This window comes from Larimichthys crocea, chromosome IV (genome assembly GCF_000972845.2).
Source record: "Larimichthys crocea isolate SSNF chromosome IV, L_crocea_2.0, whole genome shotgun sequence".
Classification (NCBI taxonomy): domain Eukaryota; kingdom Metazoa; phylum Chordata; class Actinopteri; family Sciaenidae; genus Larimichthys; species Larimichthys crocea.
The window spans coordinates 2797130-2821363 of record NC_040014.1 but is presented as its reverse complement, the minus strand read 5'-3'; the positions used below and the strand labels follow the sequence as shown (position 1 = coordinate 2821363).

The following is a 24234-nucleotide window of genomic DNA, read 5'->3' as shown; positions in this document are numbered from 1 at the left end:
AGGGGAGCAAAAGCATCACATCAGGAACACAAAACTGGACGGCTGTAAAAGACAAACTTGGCCAAATGCTTTTGGCGGTGTAATTCCACCAGCCCACTCCCACCACACACACACACACACACACACACCCCTCCCGGGCAGACACATACCCTTTCCCTGTATTACCTTTGTTCCTGAGTTACTGCCAGAAAAGGAATGTCAGTCTCTCTCTCCCACACACACACACACACACACACCACATGAATCTCACTTTCTCATCAAAGACCATGAACTTCATTGATTTTGGGAGTGAGCGTCTGTGCGTGCGTGTGTGTGAGAGAGACAGAGTGTGTATGCTCAGGGGTACCTTATGTTCCCCAGAACAGAAATCACCACAGTGTTTAGTTCCACTGAATTAAGGAGAAACAACACACGCCTCTGTAGCAGGTGGTTAAACAGGAACTTTTCAGCAGTGTTCAATTAATTGTAATCTATCAAAAGAGGAGGTTTCATGGAATTTTAACTTGTGGAGTTTCAACGCTGGTCAGCGTGAAACATTTCTATAGCACAAAACATCTGTCACACTAAGTTTGAGGTCATTTTAAAGAAAACTGTTGATGTATTTTGGAAAACACCTCCTGAACATAAACAGCTTTATTAATCGATGAATTATGAATGACAAAATGTACATTTCACACAGGAGTCTACGTGTAGTCTGGTCGATTTTTATTTAAATTGCACAAATTGATCTCTGTGTTATACAGTATGTTCAGATTGTAAAGCCGCCAGTCCATCCACAGAGCCCTGATAAGGAAACCTCAATAAATCAATATAACCAATGCAACCATGTGCAACATTCAACAGCTAAAACTTCATTAAGGAGAACTACTTAGGTGCTGACATATTTGCCACAGAACAATCAACCAAACAGAAAATCAATACCTACACATCACCTGACTTAGAGTGGGGGGGGGATAAAGGGGCTTTTCGTCTCAGCAACGTTCTTTCCTTCCACAGCCACGTTGTTTAATTCACTGACAGATTGTCATGATCGGCCTCATACTGCTCATGACAAAAGGACACAGTCTCCTTTCAATGTCATCCCTTCAGTCTTCACAGCTTAATGTCAGATAAGGAGGTGGTCGGGAGGGGGTGGGAGTGATGGTTGATGGTGGGATCAGGCAGCACATCACCATAGAGCGCTGAGAAATATAGTGCCAAAGGGGCGGATATCGTCATCACAGCCAACAACCGATCTATAATTGCGAAATGCACTGGCTGTCATTTCAAACAGTTGCATGTCAGAATTTCTAATGCGGCACGACGGATAATTACACTTGAGTAAGCGGCTAATCGATACGTTCAAGGACTTCGCAGATAGCGGCGCCCTTGAAGTGGCCAATTAACAATCAAGTGAACCTTTGACGGAGCGAGTTTAAATAGAAATGGTGATTTCAGGACCAACAGATTAAGACTATAGGGGATGAAAAAGATGCTGATCCAGCATGAGGAAAAGATGTGAGCCAACAGTGCTGGGAGAGAAAAAAAAAAAAGTGTTCCTCCTTATTTAAACAATTGAGGGCTGAGCCTTCCAACAACCACATAGGCCTCCTGTTTAAGTGCCTGCATTGGCTACTCTGGTGTACATTTAGACAGGCTTGAAACTTGAATCACTTTCAGCGTGGACACACAATACAGTGCACCTGTAATAACAGCCTGCTAGTGTGTGCAACACTGGCAGTTTAAGCGTATTTTTGGGGAAAGCCACATAAAGGCCGTTGTGGTGACAGTGTCGGCGAGGCAGGGTCTGTAACAGAAGAAAGCCGCCCCGGCGTCTCAGAAGTCCCCCATGAATCTCCTCGGTGCATCCAGGCAGCTGATGATACGTGTCGAGGTGTAACACGACGCCCTCATGAAAGAGCACGCAGACACAATAAGAGGGCTCGCCTGCAGCTCTGAGCTGTATCTGTGCTACAGGGGACAAGGGTCCGCTCTGTTCACTTGGACAAACTTACAGTAGCGTTCGGCATTAATCATTTACAGCGTGGTGTGCGCTTGTGTGACCATGCGTGTGTGTTTAAACTGGGAATTAAAAAAAAAAAAAAAAAAGGATCCCTTATTAAAAAATTGAACTTAATGCTTTGAAAACAGAGCGATTCATAAATAAAATTAGGACATATCCTGTGTTACTGTTGGAAATTAGAACAGCTGTGTGAGTCTATGCTTTTCTGGGTGGAAATAAAAATGAAGCATGAAAACTGAATGGGAATGTTGCCACTTTCCTCTCTTAGGAAAAACACACAAAGTGCCAAACTGAATACCTGCTCAACACTCAGACATGACAACAGATCCTAGAGCCGTTATCCCACACCTGTGTCACCTGTAACTGATGAGAGGCTGCCACTAAGGTCTGCTGTGAGCACAGAGACAAAAAAGTCATAGCAGACAAGTTTAAATCTCAATCTTTAAAACGCTTGCTTTGGTTTATTTTTATTTTTATTTATTTTTCTCGCCAGATAGACATTCAAAGTCAAACGGAAGCAAATATAGCCTCGAGTTAAACCATGAAAGTCACGTGAGAAACAAGCTTATTTTGAAAAAAAAAAAAAAGTTACCAGACGACTTTGAGCAAACACACAACGCATACACATGTTAGCGTACACATGCTGAAAGAGTTTAAAAAGAAAAAGAAAGAAAAAAAATAAGTTGTAAAAAATATTTTTGACTGTTTCTACAATATATATATATATATTGTTTTAAATGTGCCGATCGAGTCGTTCCCGCGGGTAACGAGACTTACAACAGCTTAGCGCTTTTTTTTTTTTTTCTTTACGAGCCAAAGTTACGGTCAAATTTAAAAAAAAAAAAAAAAAGTTTTAAATTAACGTACATTTAAACTGCAGCGCACGCGAGCTACGCGCGCAGCTTATCCCGAGCGAGATGTCATCAGCTCAAAGAGTAGACATGATTATATCTGGCTTTATTTTTGGTTAAAGCTGCCGGTCCACGTTGGTAAAATAATATATATATTAAATAAGACACCGTCCGCTCACAGCTCTGAACATGTTGATGCATTTTGGCAACACGCACGCGCTGTCAAAAGAGAGAAAAAAAACACACACACACACAGCGCGAGGACACGTTTCACACTATGAAAAGTCATAAAAAAAACAAACACATATTTTACACAGAGCAACGCTTTGTCATTAAACAAACAAAACTTACCCAATGACAAGAATGGTTTGGTTTCCATGTCTGCCTTGGTAGGTTAGCTCATGCCAGCTGAGACGACCGCGTTTGGGAGTTTTGCACAGGCTCGAGCAGACCAGACCAGGTCGCTGCTTCTGCTGCTGCTGCTGCTGATGTGGTCCTCTTCCAAGTAGACTTGGCTCGAAGCGGTAAAAGTGACAGGTCGATGGTCTGATAGTCTCGGAAGATAACCTAAATGTTTCTAGCTCTGTTTGCTCACTCAGCTGCTGCGCTCACACTCCTCTCTCCTCTCTCTCCTCTCTCTCCTCTCTCTCGTGCTTCGGTGTGTACAACAACTCCAACTACTGGATCCGCACTGCAAAAGGGGACCTGTGCAGGGGGTACTCCCACCAACGTAGACCGAGCTGCAGCGACGCCACTGATACAAGCAAGAGACTCGTGGAGAACTTTGAAATGAACTGCACAAAAAAAAGGAGAGGAAAACACTTTTGATCCAGGGTGTCTACAGATTTCCTCCAGGTAGAGTTCTTTTCCACGCGTATAGCCGCTTTTTTTTGCTTTTTTTTTCAGCTGAGCAGCTACTTACTCTTTTCACTGCTTATCTCCTGTTATTTTAACCTGGTCACATCTGTTGAACCAGGACTGTTTGGCTAGATGTTTCAAACTGCATCTGCAATTAGCTTATCTATCTCTCTGCTACAACATCAATAAAATAAAACAAACTGCACTTTGATAGCATTTTATCAGTCTGGAACTATAAAAAAAAAAAAAAAAAAAAATCCCAGACACTCAAGTCCTGGATGCATATTTGGTATTTATTAAATGAAAACCTAAATGTTTTGTGCACTCGGATCCAGATGTGGTGAAAACCTTTGTCCATCACAAAGAGATCTAAATCTGCCTCTGGCGTGTCTCCAAGTCCAAAAACACAGTACTTTTTATAATGAAACAGGCACAATAATAAAAAATAAATTATGAACAGTCCTCTTACTGTTGCCAACTTGTAAATAAGTTGGTGCAACTTGAAACTGGAGATCATAACCCCTTCCTAACAATGAGATATTGTGTTTATATTGGGTAAAACAACAAAATTAAAGTCAATTCAGAGCGAGACTATTGTGCAAGCTAATATGTTAATATCAATATCTTTCTCAAACCCCCCCTCCCCCAATTCTACATCTGTTAATGTTTACCAAATTCACTGTGATCTGCCAACATGGCACAAAAGAGAGAGAGAGAGAGAGAGAGAAAGAAAGAAGCTATGAATTTATTGCAGATGCATCAGAGTTGATTCACATAAGCCCACGTTGGCTAGCTTTACAGCGAGCGGCAACACGCTCAATTTGCATAACTCTCCCTGCATCTGTGTGGTGCTAGTTACAGATCTCTGCCATTGTTCTTGCTGCTGTGTCTAGCTCTGGCTATGACAGTTTATTCCTAATTCAAGCCGCATCCATCTTGTGTGCACCTTCTCCCTTTCAGCACTCAGTCCTGCACACACACACATGCACACACACGCACACACACAGGAGGCACATGTTTCAGGAGAGTGAAAAATGTCCCTTTCTTTGGCCCAGATTGAAGGAGAGTACTACAGATGCAGGCTTTACATTTACCCCCATACTATAAAAAAAAAAAAAATCCCTTATGCTGTGCATATAGGAGCGATGTGGTGTATATATACATCTCCTGCAGCCATCCTCTAGGTCCCTGTGATAAGCCTGCTCCTATTAAGCACTTGAAGGTGTTCGCCACGTTTGTACTGAGGCGAGATACATAATTAATGCAATGCATGGCACATCAAAGATCAAAGGCAGTTGTGCAAAAAAAAAAAAAAAAAAAAAAAAAAAGAGAAAAGTTAAATCTGACTGGGCACTGATTCAAGGTGTGTGTGTGTGTGTGTGTGTGTGTGTGTGTGTGTTTGTGTGTGTCTGTGTGTGTGTGCGCATTTAATGTTTGTGAGAAGAGAAAAAAAAGAGCCCTTTCGGATCGGTTGATCGTTCCACACAAGGCCCTGCTTTTCTCCGAATATCTCCTTTCTGTATCTTCCTCGAAAACAATTATCAATCATCAGACAATGTCATGTTAGCACGACAACGTTAAGTGACTTAAGTGGCAGGGTAAATGCTCATCAGAGGGGGGGAGGTAGGGAGGGAAGAGCAGCGATTGGACAACCTATTCTTCCTCGGTTCAGAAGGCTGTCTTGCCTCGGGCCTTTTGCTCTGTAATAGAAGACAGACACAACACGGCCTTTTTAAACACCTCGATCACGCCGGGTTCTCTCATCTGCCCGCTAGAACGAGCTATTTAATCCTCAACTTGGGCCATGATTAATAGCGGTCTGACCCTTCACCTCCATCCATATAAATTCTCTGGAGGCTGTTTTGGCTCTCCTTGACGTCTCACACCTCTAAATGCGGAGCTTCTCAAGTCTATACTTAACTCTTAATTGCGATATCTCCAGGCTCAGTTTTTTCTTACTCTTTTTCTGTTTTTTCTCCCCTTTAAGCAATGCGTTTGGTGCCCTCCGGGGATTGGAGACCACCGTCACGATACACTCCGCTATGGTGGCTTTGACAGTCAACCTCCTCCTCTTTCTCCCTCTCTTAAAGTGGGTGATAAATGAGACAAGGGCCTTTTGGTCTCCTTTGTACTTTGACCATTCACAACAAGCTCATCCGTAAAAACGATTATGGCCTCTTTTCAATGGCAATGACAATGGTTTCCAGTCTTGAGGAATGTACGGGTAAATATACACCACAATTTTTTTCAATTGTTTAGTTAATACAAGGTCAGAAAATAGTGGGATATGCTATGAGTCTATGAGTCTAAGGTGACACCTTGAAATAGTTTGTTACGTCTAGCCAACAGTCCAAAACTCAGTATTCAATTTTACAATGATATAAAACAGATAGTTTTCCAATTCAAGAATCTAGAACCAGCCAATAGGTGACTGTTTCTCTTGATAAATGGCTTACAGTTATCAACGAATCATTTTAGAACTACTGGTATCCAACTTTTTCAAACTTCATATTAAGCCAAACCTCTTAACGTAATAGAGGAAACTACTTAAAGCAAGTAGTCGGACACAGTTAATTTGTTTTTTATTTGGAGGAAATGCCTGACTTTTGATTCCACTCCAACGTGGACATGATTGAGGGCTAAGGAAAAAGGTGTGCTCCGAGGAACACAAAAGCATGTGAGATCATTAGGGCGTTTGCTGAGGTGTTCAGCATTGTCCGCCCCGAGGGAAGGTCTTGATCGTCACAGCCCCGGGTTCACATTCCTTAACCCCAGGGTCAGGGCTTTGTCTGAGGATAGCACTGAGGCAACTTCCCCTGCGGAAATCAACAAGAGCTGACACACTGAACGCCAGAGACGCACACAGAGGCAGGAAGAGGGACCGCCACACACACAGAAGCACATACATGGTCATAAACATGGCTATTTCATCTAAAATTCCAGAAAACTATAAAAGAGCCATACCAGTCTATGTTTTTAGCACATTAAATACAAGTCAAATAGGCTTAGTCATACTTAACATTTTTGCAGACCACTTTGGAATACATGCTGAACAGTTTGAGACCACATTATAGCCTGATTATCTAAACCACTTTATTTGGTCATAAAACCAAAACTGAGTGCATCCGAAACATGAGTAATAATCTCTCATTGCACAGGAAAACTGTGGGAGCGCATAACTACTGCGAGTACGGATGTTCCACATTTTCCAAAGTCGCTCTGTAAACCATGAGGAAACTTTGCAAGAAATATCATTTTTTGGTCAGAAGACTTCTTTTAAGTGATGTCGGCAGATCCAAAGTTCTCAGGAATTAGCTTGGTAACTACAGTGTCCTGATCACTGCAAGGAACAATGGCCAAATCTCTTATAATAACTCTAATAACTCTTTAAATGGATATCAGGTTGAAGAAAATCTGTAGTTCATTACTGAGTAAAAAATAATGTTACTTTGACAAAAATGAATGCAGACTTGGTGATCACTGTGGTGGTTTTACACGGCTTAAGTTTCAAGAGTCTGCAAGTCAGTTTTTGTGCTGTACTGAAATAAATGAATGCTTGGAAAGAGAATAGAGAGTAGGGGAAAAAAAGACAAATTTCAAAATCATTTCAAAGTGATTTATATTAAATGAGCTAAAACATGCAAAACCACTAAAACACAGCAGCAATGTTTTGGACTATATCTTCCCTCAGGGTTTCTGACATTTTTTTTTTTTTTACATTTTTTGTATTCCACAATGGAATAAAATAAGTAAACATCTTAAACAAAGACATCAAAAACAATTTCTGGTTTCCAATGACGTGCCTACGAAGCGCATTTCACCCCATGTGTGCAGTGTCACTTTGCTCTGCTCTGTTTTCACAGACAGAGTTCATTTCATCGAAGGTGATAAGAGCTTTGCGGATATCTGCCCATCAAATCTGATGGATAGCATGAATCCAGACGCGGGGCCAAGGAATGGTAGTTTAAAAAGAGGGGAAAAAAAGAAGCGCACAATATTTTCCTAAATGATCAGAGCCCATTCTGCTCAGGGCTGTTATCAATATTGAACATTACATCAGCTGTATCACCGACTCGCCATGCTGGGTTTTAGAACGCTGCCATGGGCTGACGAGACTCCCTGAACGGGAGCGTCTCAAGCTCAGGCATGCATCATTCTTTAATATCGTATTAAAGTGAAATTGGCTACATTTAAACAGACACAGCGATAAATCTAGTCAGCACTTGGCAGACGCTGGTTTTATCGCGGTGGGGAGAATCACCGTCCCTGCAGAGCATCATCTTCCTACCTACGATTGAGTCCAGCATTATTGCACAGTGATGGAGCTACTGCGCTGCCGGAGACGACAGATTGAGAGGGTGAATTATGGCTGTGCAAAGGGTTGAAGGTGTAGTCAAACATTCTTTTCTTCTTTTTTTTCTGGTCTAGAGTTGAAAGAGGTGATGTAAGTGCACCCTGGAAGGTTATCAATTTAATATCATAATGAATAATTTGCAGATTATAATGATGCGTTTTCAGATTATGATGAAAACATTGAATTCGTTTTGATAAAAGATGTTGAAAATGTCCTCCCTGTTATCATCTGAAAAGCATAAGTCAAATATCTATGTGGTGTCACCTTCAGAATGTCCTTTTAGTAATCCATGCAAACCGAGCGCTTATTTTTAGCCAACATGTCTCCAGTGTGTTTGCTGTGTGCAGACACTGAGAATCTGGGTGTCTGATCACAGTTTTTTTTTCTTTTTTTTATTATCAAATTCCTGCATTACCATTACATGTAATCTGTCACTCCACATACTTCAGTTTAAGTTGGTCTACACCACGTTACAAAAGATCCGTCTTATACCAAGCCCTCATTCACACAGATAGCCAGGTCTGTTTCACGAGGACAATGGAACTACAAATCTTGTTGTTTTTCTTGTCGTGTGATGAATGTTACAAATTTCTGTGCAGAGATTTGTGGCCAGAATGTACTGGAAACCACCAAAGTGTTGACTGACTAGATTCACTGGAGTCACTAATTTACATTTTGCAGAAATATATTTTTTTGGCTTGCAGTTTTGCTTTGCAAAGCTCAGCTGCTCTGCACTGCATTGTTGCTGAGCCTGCTTCCTAATCCTGTTGCTGTAAACGCTTCGCTGCGTGGTGACTTGCAATCAGAGCACATCTTGCAACAAAACAGTGGTCCTATTTCAGTCTTATAGGCTGGAAGATTTGGAGGCGGGATAAATGACCTGCTGGATTAAGTATATTTTTGTATTTGTTACTTTAAAAAAATCCCTTTACACTCATGTGCTTTAATATGCTTTAGCACCATGTAGGATAACCAAGTGCACCAAGATCTGGAAACATTACTCATCTAAAAAAAATGACAAGAGACATTAGAATTGAATAAAAGATATAGGTCTAAAAGTTCACATTAACACGTTTAATGTAGGTATAAACCCCGTAAGCCTGATATTGGATCTGATATTAGTTAATAGATGTGTCCTATGTGACTTCCTCTCCAGTCAGACACTCAGTCCGTACAGCTGGGAGAGAGCGCAACACTGTTGGACTTCAGCTGGGTAAACATTCCCCACAGAGGCCAGAGATCTTGTGTACACACAGGGCACAGCGCACGTTCAGCAAGGGGGCCTCACGGCCGCCACAAGGATGGATGGTCTAACCAGGCCAGAGTCCATGTGGGCACAGCAGTCAGAATATGACAAGAGACCCCATCTGCTGAAACCATTAAGCTCTGATGTACCGGTACCAGCTCCGGTTAGCGCTTCCACACCTCTTGCCTCCACGTGTTTGCAAAGATGCATACGCACGCACGGTCGGTCTGTTACGCGATCCTCAGACCGCCTGAGAAGGAAATAGACTCAATGGTGCTTGAAAGAGACAGAGAGAGTCATTTCACTGAGGGGAACATTAGAGTGAAGTGCAGTAACAGGACACCCACAGGACACCTACAGACTGGCGGTGACAGTCGCACACACATGCGTGTAAGACTGTAGCTAATAATAAACCTCTGTGAGTCAGACGGATGTGATAGAGATAATACATTTTCCTTTTGCCAAAATCAAAGTCATTTTTCCAGTATTTGAAAGGAGGCTTGTGGAGATATTGGGGCTAGAAATTAGTGTGTGTGTGTGTGTGTGTGTGTGTGTGTGTGTGTGTGTGTGTGTGTGTGTGTGTGAGGCCCAGTTAGCCCTGGGAATAACAGTGATGCTATTTGTCTGTATTAACCCCCTCAAGGGAGCTCATGCTGCTGCTGCCAGTTAGACATCCCACATTCACCATCTTCATCTTTTATAGTATTCAGACCTCTTTTTTCTTAGCATGTCGAAAAAGTAGTAGATTTCAGTGAAATTCGGAATGTTAGTCCATCGGCTGTGGGAAGAGATTTGTTTTCAGCGCATAGCACCACCATGTAAGCCTTTATGCAGCATCTTATTTTCACCGCAATGTGTGTTCAAGACCACCGCAGCATGGCTTAAACCGCCTGCTCACACAAGATTTGCATTGGGTCCTGCAGGACCCACAGAATCCCAATGCAGTCTCTTCATGCATACCTGTCGGTAAATTACATTCTTCTACTCTGCATTTAATGATAAAACTTTGATTTGATTTTTGTAGATCTTATGGCTAAATTATGTTGTTTGTCTTGTTTGGCCATCATATATTAAATGTGTATCCATGGTAATGCCAATGAACACACTTGGGTTCAGTCTAGTTCACAGTCATGCAAGAGGACCTGCTGTCCTGATGTCCGATCTGTTATGTGGTGTTTATCTTTAATAAACCAGGAGTTATTTAAAGGCAGTATGTTCAGTGACTCACACATAAAGGAAATCATTTCTACAATTTTCATCCCGGTAAAATCCCACTGTTTATGTTTTGGACGCCTGCAGCAAAGTTTAAACCACCCACTCCCATAAGATTGGCATTGGGTCCCTTGGGATGTGCAAGATCCCAATCCCAGTGCAGTCATCTAGCACAGATGCAAAATTTCTTTGGTTAAAGATTTTTATTTATTTTTTTTGTACACGGCTCACCCATTTCTGCCAAAAATGATTAGATGCCAGTTTTGGTAAAACTGCCTTTTGAACACTGTCAAACTAATTTCATACAGTTAGAACCAGATTTGGTACATAATGAACTTGGGTGAGGCTGAAAAAAAAACAAATCCTCCAAACTAAACAATAAAATAAGCTCTTTGTCCATGTTCTTTGGATCTGACGGCTCTTTTAACAAGATGATATAATTTGTCTGTGCCTTCCAAAACCATAACAAATCACTGATGAAAAGTATTATATGAAAAGTATTATGATGTGACAAGTTTAGGCTGGGTTTATAGAAAGGTCATGGTTTGGCCTAGAATAAGTACTCGGGGCAGCTTCGTCACCATAGTTACAATAATCATCATTTGGTTAAGGTTGAGGGCAATTGTGGTCATGCTGAAAAACAAATATTGCTGGCAACATAATGTGTTTCGGCAAAAAGTTGATAGAATTTTGCAACATGACAAATAAGACTGACTCACAAAAAACTTTGCACACTTCATCCTTGTACAGAGCCCTAATTTTTCCAGACAAGATTTTGACATTCTTCAAAAACCATGCCGTCCATACGCCAATCGTGATTGGCTGTCATTGTGCGTATTTTGAGGCAGATTCAGGTAAAGGGAAATCAATCACATAAAAAATTTAGAGGATTGTGTGGCCTTGACAGAGGTAGGCACACTCTGGGTGCTCGTTCTTATTTTAATGTTTTTTTTTTTTTTTAATCAAAGAGTGTGCTTTCGAAAGAATTTTGTGGACCTTGGGGTTATGTAACTCACTCAACTCATTGAAGATCACAAGAATTTTAAATTCTCATAAGTCAAGCAAGTAAAAAAGACTTATTTCCAAACTTTTCATGCGAGAACAGCTTCATCTTGTCAGCCGACTACTAGAGATCCTCCCCTCCTTCCCACATTATCTGCCTGTGAACTGTGAGCATAGGGCTGGATGGTGTTTGTGTATGTGGGTGTGTGTGTCTGAGCCACACTCTCACTGTGATTTACAGCTCCTCTCACACTCTCCCCTTCTGTCTGCTGGTCAACTGCCATGGTGAAGGCGGCTACAATGGCCGGCTACGAAGCACCATAAATCTGGACACTTCCTACCACTGTCTCCCACTTCAAGGGGAAGCCTGTCCTGTTGCAAACATGATTAACCCTCTTCCTCTCTGTCCACAACCCCCTGCACACACACACACACACACACACACTCCAATCTCCATCCTCCCTCCCTTCTCCAACAAGAGGCCATGCTGCAGGGTAAAAAAAAAAAAAAACAGGGCCGCCTTCACACCTCAGAGGCAAGGAACCTTGCAGGTTTACCATCCCTTCCCTGCACAGGAAATAACTAATAAAATATAACCTGCACGTTGTATTGGACATATAAAGAATGGATGTAAATAAAATAAAAAAGAAAAGATGGTAAGAGTAAACAAAACAATTCATGCATGGAGTTCATCCGACACAATATGCTTTGTATAAAAGCGAACGCTTTTTTCTTTAAGTTTTTATCAAAGTGCTTCTCTTCCTCCAACGACAAAGCAAGATTTAAAAAAAAGTTTTCAAAAGGCTTTGACACCACAAAAGACTCGTTCAAGATGAGTGAAGCGATAGTCCCAGCATGCCAATTTGCAGCTTAGTAAGGAAGTTTGCTTGGTGCTGAGAGGGTTTAGAGCAGGAATAGAGACGTGTTGTCATTGAGATGCCTGAATGCATCAATGAAATTTCAGATGAAAAAGAAAGGGAGGTGTGCTGTCAGTGTAGAGCGGGTCTTTCACTGTATTGTGGAAGCAGACTACATGAGGCTTCAACTGAAGCAACAGTCTGTAGTGTGCAGGAGCCCAGAAAAAAAAAAAACGTACACACCCACTTTAAACACGCATAAACAAGCAGTCATAATCACCCATATACACACAAAAGGACACACACAGACTCTTAGATATATACTGCCTACTTACATGTATATAGCCAGACACAGGCACATTTAAATGCACACTCATTATTCATGGAAAAACACAAAGATGCTTGATCTTCTTGCTGTCAGTCAAGCTCTTACTCTGTGTTCCACTTGAGGGCACATTTCATATTTCATACGGCCAATCAAGCTAAGTCAGTCAAAATTCTTTACAACTAAGACTTTTCATGCTGATTACTAAATTATTCCAAGTGGTACAACTGGTTGGCTGGTCAATAATTTATTACCAGGTCAGTATTAGTGGACTACAAACATATAACATAGAATATAATTCTAGCTCTTAAATAGAGATAATAATGGAGATAATGTTGAGCCAACTACAGCATTGAAGACTTAAATAAAATCAGATGTCTTTTAAAAAAAGGTCAAGTAAGATCACAGCCGTGCCATAAAGCATAACACATATGGGAAAACCATTTACTTTTTTCTCATAGCTATAAATAAATATAAAATAATAAATGAGGACTGACACTGTAAATACCTTTAGACTCGATGAAATGTTGCTTCATTTTATAATGGAGCCTAAATAAAGAATCATTTGTGATGTGTCCTGCATATGCTGACAGTCTAACTTCACAGAAAGTCTTGTTTCCCACTCACTTAATCATCTGTGGAGATAGTGTATTGATTCAAATTGTGATGTGGAAGTATATTGAACTGCTTGGGAATTTGAAACATTTCCAACATGAGGGATTGTGTTCTAAAAGTGAAATAGGTGTTTAAAATAGGCAGTTGTGTATTCATGTTTGCTAAATGATGATACGCATCTGCTGCCTGTATCAACATGGGAAATCCTGTATATACTGTGAGATGGCATAGGGATGTATATTGTATATATACAGTGCTGTACAGTACAAGTGGCACTACACTCCTAAGTTAGATTCTCACAGATAACTACTCTAATTTATTGCTACACTGATTTACACGAGCAAGAATTGGGACTATTCTATTAAAATAGAATAGAGTCCAATATTGAATTCAATTAAAAAATCATAACAGGCACTTTCCATATAGAACAGGTCATTTACAGTGTCTCTACAATTCCCACCATGAGCAAGAACTTGCCGAAGGTGGAAAGGAAAAACTTCCTTTAAAGAGGCAGAAACCTTGAGGAGAACCCATGGTGGAGGCCATCTCGTGCAACCGGTTGGAACAGTAAAAAACATTTTAAATATGTGGTGTGTAGTCTGATGCATTGCCAGTGTCCAAAGGCTGTTTGATAACAAAGCATTGTTGTAATATATTACAATTGCTAATATTTCAAGTATATATCTGCTTTTTATTCTTTGTACAGCTGGATTCACATTTCTGCATTGCAAAATGATTGAAATCTGAAAAAAAAAAACTGCTAGTACCAGTACCACTGGGAATCTGCACTTTTGCTTGTGTTATCGTACACGTATAAAAGTTTATAGAAGATTGTGTGCAGAATAACAAGGGTCATGTAGCGCAGTGACGGCATTCATGTTGTTGTTCTGACACGAATACAAGTGTTACATGTGCTGATGTCTGAACAACACTCTGAGTATTAAAGGAGAGTGTGCATCTATTGGCTCTAGGGCGCTTCTACCACGACTGTACTTCAGTAAATCCAATATTCCTCGATTTAACCCTGAGAAGATTCTGTATTAATAGCATCGCAGAATACAAAGTAAACAACCACGCAGTATAGGTGAAAGCTAATAGTGATGTGTCATCATGATGACTAATCCCCATGTCCTCTTTTCTTTGTAAACAGGTCTCAGTTTTGTGTCTTGTGGGCGGCAGAGACACGCTCCTCCGTTTGATCAGAAATTATTCAGCTGAGACTCGCCTCCCCCTGTCCCGCCTTTCCTTCGCTAATAGAAAAACACCGGTGTCATGAGCCCATTAGCCACATAATGATTTACACTATAAAGACCTGTGAAGGAGCCACCACCTGCTCCCATGATCCCTTTGCCCTTAATTTCCCTCCTTCCTCCACCTACGTCTCAAACTATGATGAGGTCATTATGTCATTGTTACAGTAATGCCATCAATGAAGTCCCAAACGCGATAACAACACCTGTTTGATCCACCGTAGGGGACGTACTCACCAAGCAGTCGGCGTCTTTTCTTTATTTATTTATTTGTTTTTGGCTTAGAGCAGAAGATAAATAAGTGATGGAGCAACACTGTTTATGCAAATCTCATTTCACATGCATCTTATGTCCTGCCACGCTTTCTTGGCAGCGCACAGCTGAGATTGCGGGGCAAGTGACAGCGCAGAGGCTTATTATGACTGATTTCCTCTGTAATGATAATGCGATTGAGCAAACTGTTTGTGACGAGCACAAAGGGGGCACACGAATAAGAGAAGGTTTGGAGTTAAAGTGTGAACAATCAGGAGGAATTTTTTTCAGTCAGCCTCCTTCTCCCCAGGCTTATACAGTAGATACGTTAAAGCGTGTTTTACTTCCTGGGTAGAGTACAGTCTGCTTTGTGTGTGTATGCATGCATGTGTGTGTGTGTGTGTGTGTGTGGGTGGATCACACACCATATGGAAGTCTTCAGTGGGTGAAGTCAGCTATTGTACTGCAGTGATGTATGAGTGTATCTAATGGATTGCTGTCAACATGTGGTATTTATTGTATATATTGTGTCACTCAGCTCTCACTCTCCATTGTTTGCATCACACTCCTCTTGCTTTTTAACATCTGGTGAGTGCGGACACTGCGATGCGCGACCATGCAGGGAGAAGTCTGAACACTGCAAACCTTTAGAAGACTCTAAGAAATGTTAGAAAAGAAAGATTCAAATAGCTTCTCAGAAAAGATCACAACTTCCCACATACCATATCATTCCTGTAACTCATTTGCCCTTGAATAAATTAAATTTTACAATGTTCCTTACAAAGCATTTTAGGGCTTTGTATAATTTTTCAATATCAGTGCTAGAACAATACCAGAGTTTCAGTTCTGATCCCGAAACAATACTGTTGTCAGTTCTGCTAACAAATGATACTTTACTTGATACCTTCCTTTTGCAGAATATAAACAAAAGGCAGCCATACAGTTAGCAACAATATGAATGCCTGCAAGTATTGATTTGTTTGGCCATGGTGATATATTATCCCCTCTTAAATTAATATGGCACATGCATTAGCAAACAGTATCTTATTAACACACCTAACTTCAAGTCCAAGGTTTACTCTTGTAGCTCTTTTTTTGGTCTCCACCGACTCCTGAGGGAAGTATCTGATCTCTGGCTGCTAAATTCTCCACTTTGTTCCCTAGCTAGTCCAGTCCAGTCTGTGGTTACATCCAGGCAACAAAAGCACTTTTATTGATGCTGGGGGAATGATTGTGGTTTTAGATAAACATTTTACATCAATAATAATATATTTATTTATAAATATAATCATAAATACAGTTTTTATTCCATTAAACAAGATCTTTCCCTGACCTTAACCAAGTGCTGCATTGTAAAATAGGGTATTTTGTCAGAAGACAAATGGAACTTTTTTTCAACAAACCATATATAATAATTAAAATTTCCTCATTATGTTCACTGTGTAATGAACAATATTAAGTTTGCTTCAGTACATATCAGCTGTTGCCACCTTAACATCATTTCAAGGACACAGGGTTGCACAAATGTTCCATAGAACTAAAGGGAAACTTCAGAATCAGTTGATAATTCCCTGTGTGGTCGTCACTACAAGCAAATCCTTTACGATACACGCAGTCTTTTGATCCATTGTGAAATGACAATGTCTGTATTAAAGCGTTCTCTGTGATACTGTATACTATATATACTCTATAGCGTAGAGTTGTGAAAGCCTGAATGCTATCCATATAGCAGATAGAGATATATCAGACCATGTCTCTTAGCCAAGACATGGCGTAAAGGTAATGCATCACAATCACCAAAGTGACTCTGACCATCTTAAAGGACATAAACGCCGCCATCATAATCTGTCCAAGCACTTAGTGTTTTTGTTCCTCGACAGTTTTCAATGCTTGGGTCAATAGAAACATTTTGAGTGCTTAAAGGGTAATGAGGTCTAATATCCAACCCCTTCTAGTTTTTTGAACTATCATTTATTTATTAGAAAATAGAATGGGCCATGTTATGAATAGGTATTGGTTTTACAATTCACAAACAAGCATCCTCAAACAGCAACTTCAACAGCTGTTTGTTCTATCTAATCACCAAAGTGTTTCTAATTAAATGTCGGTGAATTTGCTTATAAAGAGGTGCATTAAATGAATATCAAGAAGCGTCTGTGTATTGCGTCGGACTGAAGATCCAGGCAGAAGCTCAACATCAAAGCGTAATCACCCCATCACACGTCCACATGTTGGACAGATACCTCCACTCTGACAGAGCTGCTGTCATTTACATAGCGCAGCAGAAAGTCAGAATCAAAAGGCAGGGACATCAAAAAAGCTGCCAAGAATTTTTTTTCTCACTCATCATTTCATTTCTGTCTTTCCAACCTCTCCATCCCCCCCAACTCCTAATCATCAACCAAGCGGATTAGCATGTCACTGCTGGGTATCCCATTCTCCTTCAGAGGGGCCCCTTTTTTTTTTTTTTCTTCCTCTTTTTCTCTCTTCTTCTGGGGAATCTGCCATTTCATCAGAGCGTGCAGGAGTCACCAGTCGGCTAACTTCATTGTGCAGATGGGGTCAGAGGGAGGTCAGCTCCCAGGATTCTCCAGAAAGGAGAGGCCCTGGCCTGGCTATGCCCTGCGGTCTGCACGCCCCTATCCCACTCTTGGCCTTTCCTCATCCTGGGCTTCCCCCTACTTTGCTCCCTCTGGACCAGAGAGACTCTGGAGGTCAGCAACCTATTTGCGAGGACACTTGGCTCTTCACAGGGGGTGAGATATCCTTTACAAGAGCCCCTGTCATCTGGACAGTGACTAATGAAGCCAGCCTGGTGACAAGTACTGATGAGCAGCCCCAGGCTGGTTTGGAGACCGTTGCTCCACTGCTGATGACACCAACTGTGGCTCTGATTCTCCAACTCCTGCCTTGGCATGTTTTCTAATGCGGGTCTCATCACTCGTAGGTTCTCAGGCCACATACACGTCAGCTTTTGTTTATTAATAAAGCTCAGGTTCATGCAGTCACCAGCAGCAAGAAGCTGCTAGGTCTTTAGAAACACTGGGTTCCCATGGCCTGATGCCTCACTGGCATCCACACAAAGGAAGGTGATGAATGGACCTTAAAGGCCTGATAAAACATTAACATGAACAGTTGGTCTGACGAGAGGAGTAGCACAGATTAAAAGATGACTCAGTTTTCTTTTCTTTTTTTTTGAGAGAGGCAAATTTTATCCTCATGATTTCTCAGTACAGGGGGTAAAAAAAATAGTAGTCTTCACAGGGAAAAACAAGACATTAATGAAAAACAGCACGCTGTCATGTTGATGTCTCATTATTAGGTGTTTGTGCTGTGCATGCAGGACAAAAAATAACATGTAAAAATAGAGAAAGACAACCTGTGGCATCAGCGTTTGGTAAGCTGGACACAATGCTGTGCTGTTCCACCTCTGGCACCATGTCAACTGGGGCAGAAACATTCATTATTCACATGCTCCATGCATGAATTATGTAATGTCATTCCCAACACTTCACACACCGTATATTCAGGAGTTTTAATAGAAAGCAAATAAGGGCTGCCAGAGGACAAAGTGGTCCACAGAGGGACAAAAAAAATATAGTGAGCTTCATGCTCCTTTATCATTCTCTTTCTCCAGAATCTTGTCTCATATCTGAAAAAAAAAAAATGTATTTTTTTTTCTCTCTGATAGATTTTCCTATTCAGTTCACCCTGCATAGCATTTTGAGTAACAAGGGAGAAAAATCCATGTGAAAACTGAAAATGTCATGATGGACCGAGTGACATTTTTTAAAAGGACAAAGTAATCTTCTGATTTGACAAAATGCTGAAACAAAAAGTTCCTCAGTAAAAGTGGATGGTTAGCTTCTGTAGCAACTTTTTTTTCGCCTAAAAAAGCACTATTCAGTAGTATCAGAGATATAATTCAAATTTCACTCACCATACACACTGTGTCTCAGTATGTTAATGTATCAAGTCAACAAAACAAAATCCAGACACAGCTCTGTTGCACACTTATATAGCCTTATGTAACACAAATGAGGACAGCAGCCTTTTATCTGTACTGCTGGCATAAAAACAAATACTACTCATGAATTATATATGAAATCAAAATTGTTCAAATGTACTCCTACTACTACTCCTACTGAAATGTACTATTACTTTGATTGGTGGTTGCACCCTTGCAGGTAGATCAGGTATTTATTGAGCTTGTCACTACACCATTTAGGTTAATGCGCATGAGAGCAAATAAATATCTTGAATCTTCAGTCATTTTAGAAACAGGGGGGGTATCCATTACACATAACAGCATCTTGACCTTAAAATGATTTCAGCACAAACGTTGAATAGTTATCTGCAGATTCACTCTGTAGCAAGGTGATATAAATGACAAATAGTCTGTCATAGGCTCTCAGAGAACAAGTCATAATTGAACCATCTGCACAGACTTTGCTGTAAATATTTCAACAGTTATGGACTAACCGTTCCATCAGTTTAAAAGTATCCCTCCCGAGTTTTCTTTCTTTCTCATAATGTGATTTATCAGGGGTGGGATTTCGGCCTTTAGTCTTTTTTTTCCCCCCTCTTTGTGTCTTTAGTGCTGGTTTTTATTCTTTAATGTGCCTATTTCTAAATATATCTAGTTTCCTAAAGAGAGGAATATATAAAGGAAAAGAGCATATCTTTCTCTCTCTCCCCCACCCCCTCTCAACCTGAAGCGCTTATAGCTCCACACCAAGGATGAGAGAGAATATTTAATTTTAAAAAGATGAAAAAAAAAAAGTGTCACGGAGGCCACGGCTTGCTGCTGTTTCTCTCATGCTCGCCCGCTGTGTGCACATGGGTGGGAGCTGGACTTATTCTTTTATTTTGTTTTGGTTTTCGCCTGGAAACAATGAAATTAGTCAAAGACTGTAGAGATATTCTAAGGGGTTGGGAGTTCTTTGTAGTCTTCTTTGCTATACCAACAAATGTATTTGCTTGCGTAATGTATTTCCATTTTTCTTGTTAGGCTCGATGCATGCTTGAAGTTAATCAGATGCTATAAAGGCTCTGCTGCAAAATGGATGTTAAGTATTGGATTTATGGATAATTTACAGCACTCTTTACATGCAATTTCCACTTTAATGGTTGGACTGATTCTCCATATGTATTTACTGTAAAAGGATGATGACTCAAACCTTTGGAAGTCTTTACATCCTCACCTCCACCCATTTCCTAAAACACATAGATGACTAACAGTTGTTCCCAACTACAGAGCGAAACTGTGCACCCACTTTCACCTATTTTATGGGCTCTTTCCCTCTAAATATCTGTCTTCTGATTTCAAAAGACTCCTCTAATATACGCAGTGCACAGAAATAAAAAAGCTGCAGTTTCTACATCACACTGCCTTTGCTCGTACTGTATGTCTTGAGAAGAATGGTGGGAAATGGAAAAGTAAGCTTAGCCATAATACAGAGGAACAATAATGCATGCATAAGGACTTTTGGACAAAAACTAATCATGTTTTCCACAGTGGGATAGAGAACAGGACTGCATGACAGAATTTTAACTCATTTTCTTTCTCAGACTTGGCTCATTCCAAACACTGTGCTTCAGTGTGTGACCCTGTGGGATTGCTCTATTTAAATTCCTATACAGTTTGACTTGGACCTTTGTCTGCCACTGCACAGTGTCTGCTCATTGTTCGCATGTAACATCCTATAGACTGAGTTTGTGTGTGAAAAAAAGCAGCCGTACAGATCACACATCGAACATATGGAAAATTCCTCTAAAGTGTGACAGAAGACATATAAATGGCCGGTAAGCCTGCACCAATGAATAGGGCACAGATGAGGCTGTGTGTGCAGAGGTGGAGGCCTCATGAAGCAGCGCAGTGTCTCAGTCTTGTAAAAACTGCTCGTTCAGGAGTCTTTAAAGGCTCTTGTCACATACGGTACAGTATACATAAGGGAGGGGGGACACGGAAGAGACTTTTTTTTTGTGTGTGCCACCCCCATACATCTCCTTGTGAAAAAAAAAAAAACGATCATTTTTCAAGGACAGAGAAAAGAAAATGTTGCAGGAGAGGAACAAAGGTATATTGTAGGATTGTGTTTCTCAACTAAGTTGTTTTCAAGAAAATGTAAAGACTGAGACGAGCAGGAAAAGTCATTTCCATGTAGGTGTGCTGCTTTTGTGTCATGTTTCTTACTTAATGAAAGGAATATTGAGAAGATCCATGAGAAAAGAAAAAAAAAAACCTTGATTCATTGTTCAGTCAGTTAACAGCAAATTCACAGGAGTTACAATGTGAAACACGTGGTTGTTCCAGTTTGTGAGAATTTGTTGCTTTTACATGTTCTAATTACTGTGGACTGAATATTATTTGGTTTTGGACTGTTGAACAAAACAAGACACCCTGTTTGAGCTCTGGAAAATTGAATTTGGCATGTTTGCCACTAATTTCGCACATGTTCTACACTAAACAATTGATCCGTTGACAGATTAGTGATAAGACATAATTGCTAGTTGCAGTCCAACATGAGGCATGAAACCCTATAATAGACAGGAGGGTGCAGGTAATTTAAACTGTGATGCACCCATCATATCCATTTTCGGTTATGCAGAGGAGAAGGAGTTTGTTTTTGAAAAGAAGTGACCACAGTGTAGCGTCCATCTGACAAGTCTTGGACTCGGCACAGTAGGAAGTATGGCAACAAGAAATGTCAGCGGCATTGTGCATAATTACAGCCGAGATGGATAGCTTGGTCCTGTCTGCGCCCAACTGTTCCCCTCCATTTTTCTTTCTGATGAACGAGGAGGGAGACAGCGCCCTGTCATCTGCTGCGTCGCTACTGGCGGCAACAGTAAATCTCCCGCTCAAAGTCACCCCCTTGCTCCGAGACGGCAAGGGGAGGTGTGCGGTGAGATGGAAGTGGGGGATATTGTGAACTCGATAAGTTCCCCCACCCGCTCCCTCCACCCAACCCCCAAACACATTCACACAGACACATGACCTGCACCGCTGTAGAGTCTACCAAATTGTGGAGTATTTCACGCTTACTTATTCTTGTGAGTGAATAATTGAGATGGTGGTGCAAAATAGGTCCGGGCTCCTATTCTTCAAGCATCTCAAAATCATAGTTGTGACAGTTAAAGCCGAGGGATTTGGAGTTAGATTTGGCACAGAACTAGCCCAGAGGATATACAATACAAGTCCTTTGAGAGTGTATGTAGTCACTATTTTGTGAAGCTTGTGGCTCTAAAATGAAAATTATGGTAATGTCTTGAAGTTCTTTGCTCAGTAACTGTATTTCTTTATTTCCCATTAAGCCTAAATTGCAAGACAGAGTGTGTTTCACAAAGTGGGGACAGTTTAAGAAGGTTAAATTCAATCATTATCTTTGAAGAAGTAATGTTATTTGTTTGCTGCCTTCAAAGGGAAGTCATATTTTTGACTGGGAACATTGAGTACACTATACACCTGGTAATCAAGTAGTTTAAGTTATGAGAAAAATGGAAATCACATGAAAGACTTTTTTTTTTCATCTACAAAGTCTTCATGGAGTGATTAAGCAATCCCACTTGATGCAATAAACTGAACATTTCTATACTACGTTTTATCACCTAAAGGGTTACTAGTGCCTGTTAGTCCTGCCAGAAAAAGGTTCAAAGTGCTTTAGCGCTTATAAATCCCCTGAGGATGTGCACTGACTCTACTACAATGGGTTAAGAAAGTTATAGATAAAATGCTTTTACTCCTAAACCCAAAAGTTTTACCAAATAGTTCACACTGAATTTTTGAGGCAATGCAGCAACATGAAGTCAAGAAAAACTGAAATGGGTATGGACAACTGCAGATTCATTCCATTCCAGGTTGTTGTTGTTTTTTGGTTTGTTTTGTTTTGTCATGAGAATATAAATCAATCTAGTGGTTGACTGACTCAATGAATGAAACTTTTAGAGTCTTCAAGTAAAAGAAGAAAGAAATAGCAAACACCTGGAGTTTCTACCCCATCTTCACACACAAAAAAAACATCTGTATAGGTAATTTTACTTGGACCTCTAGTGGCCATCCCAATTATGAAGGGAGCAAAGGAGGAAGTCATCAGACTTTCACCCAGGAGGCCGTGTGGTTTCCCATGTGAAACCATTAACTTACTGTAATTTACCTATGTAAATTAACTTAGGACATGTACGTGTAAGTACCTATTTTACCCTAAACTTTATCTTTTCCTAAGACAACTTTAACCATGTGACGACGAAAGTCTGCTACAACAACGGTCCAGTACTCCTGATACTTGTAGCATACTCACCAACAGCCAACGATGAATCCCATCTACCTTTCTCACAGCAGCTATTTTGACGTGAAATAATCGAGTCACCCCAAGTCTTTCCAATGATACTAATTATGGTTCTGTTCCATAATTAGCCTTTACAGTGAGCCAACATGCACCACAGCACCACCCTGAATCTGTTTGACCTGAATGGAACGGTATCATTGGTAACACCTGTGTTTACCTACTATTTCATGTCAAAATGGCTGATCCTGTGAAAATGGTCTATTATTCTGACCTATTCAGTCGCTTGGGTATGAAGACATGCTTTGGGTAAGCCAAAGTGTTGGCGCGCATGTCACTAGTTAGCTAACAGCTAACATCTGTGCAGTCACATCTGTATAAATGCTGTCCAATGTTCCATGTTAAGTAGGATATGTTTTCCTATATAAGAAGCTTTATAAACATTGCAATTGTAACTACTGTAATTGCACCAATGGATTTCGGGCCAACTACAAAACGATCCTCTTTGAATATACTGTCTCTATGAAGTGAGTGATGGAGAAGAGAGAGAAAACCCAAGTCTGACCCAGATCCAAAGCAGTGTCTCTTCACGCAGGTCCCTTTGAAGGCTTTTTCTCTTCACATACTCTTCCATTCAATCACAAGTTGTACCTTTGCCTCCCAACTCCCCTTTGATAGCTGTTTATTCTGTGTGGCTTTGACGTGAGAAAAAGCTTTGTATGAAGGAGGCAGGACATTAAAGTGTTGAGATGTTTTATGTACGGTATTTCTTTCACTAAGACTTGCTCTGTGTATCTCTGACTATGACCCTGAGGCGCCTCAGATGCCGCTCGGATGTTTTTGTTGTGGAAATCGCAGTGTGAAAAGGTGGGACGGAGGGTTACCGCGATGGGCTGTGTTTGTGTTTTGTTGTTGCTTTGTGTTTTTGTCGCTTTGGGTTGTGCCTTCCCTCCTATTCATTTCCCATCCTGGATCCCACAAAACTCAGAAAGTCTCCTTACCCACCTCTTTCTCCCCCTCTTTTATTTCTTTCTCATTCTCCCCACTCACTCCTTCTTTGCTTCACTTCTCAGGAAATAACCTTCTATTGCCTTTTCTAGTCCCAGAGGACTGAGAGATAAAATC

General features: G+C 40.7%; 1 protein-coding gene across 4 annotated transcripts in view; it reads right to left on the bottom strand.

Annotated features, from left to right (window-relative positions):
• Positions 1-3714, bottom strand: part of rxraa (retinoid X receptor, alpha a) — a 103749-nt gene extending 100035 nt beyond the window's left edge. Inside the window, exon 1 of one of the 4 annotated variants that reach the window (XM_019271559.2) lies at positions 3205-3714. In XM_019271559.2, the coding sequence (XP_019127104.1) occupies positions 3205-3232 (28 nt within the window). In that variant the 5' untranslated portion in view covers positions 3233-3714. The remainder of the gene's footprint in view (positions 1-3204) is intronic. The other 3 variants (XM_019271558.2, XM_019271561.2, XM_019271560.2) reach the window with 3 other exon arrangements.
• Positions 3715-24234: the final 20520 nt, after the last annotated feature.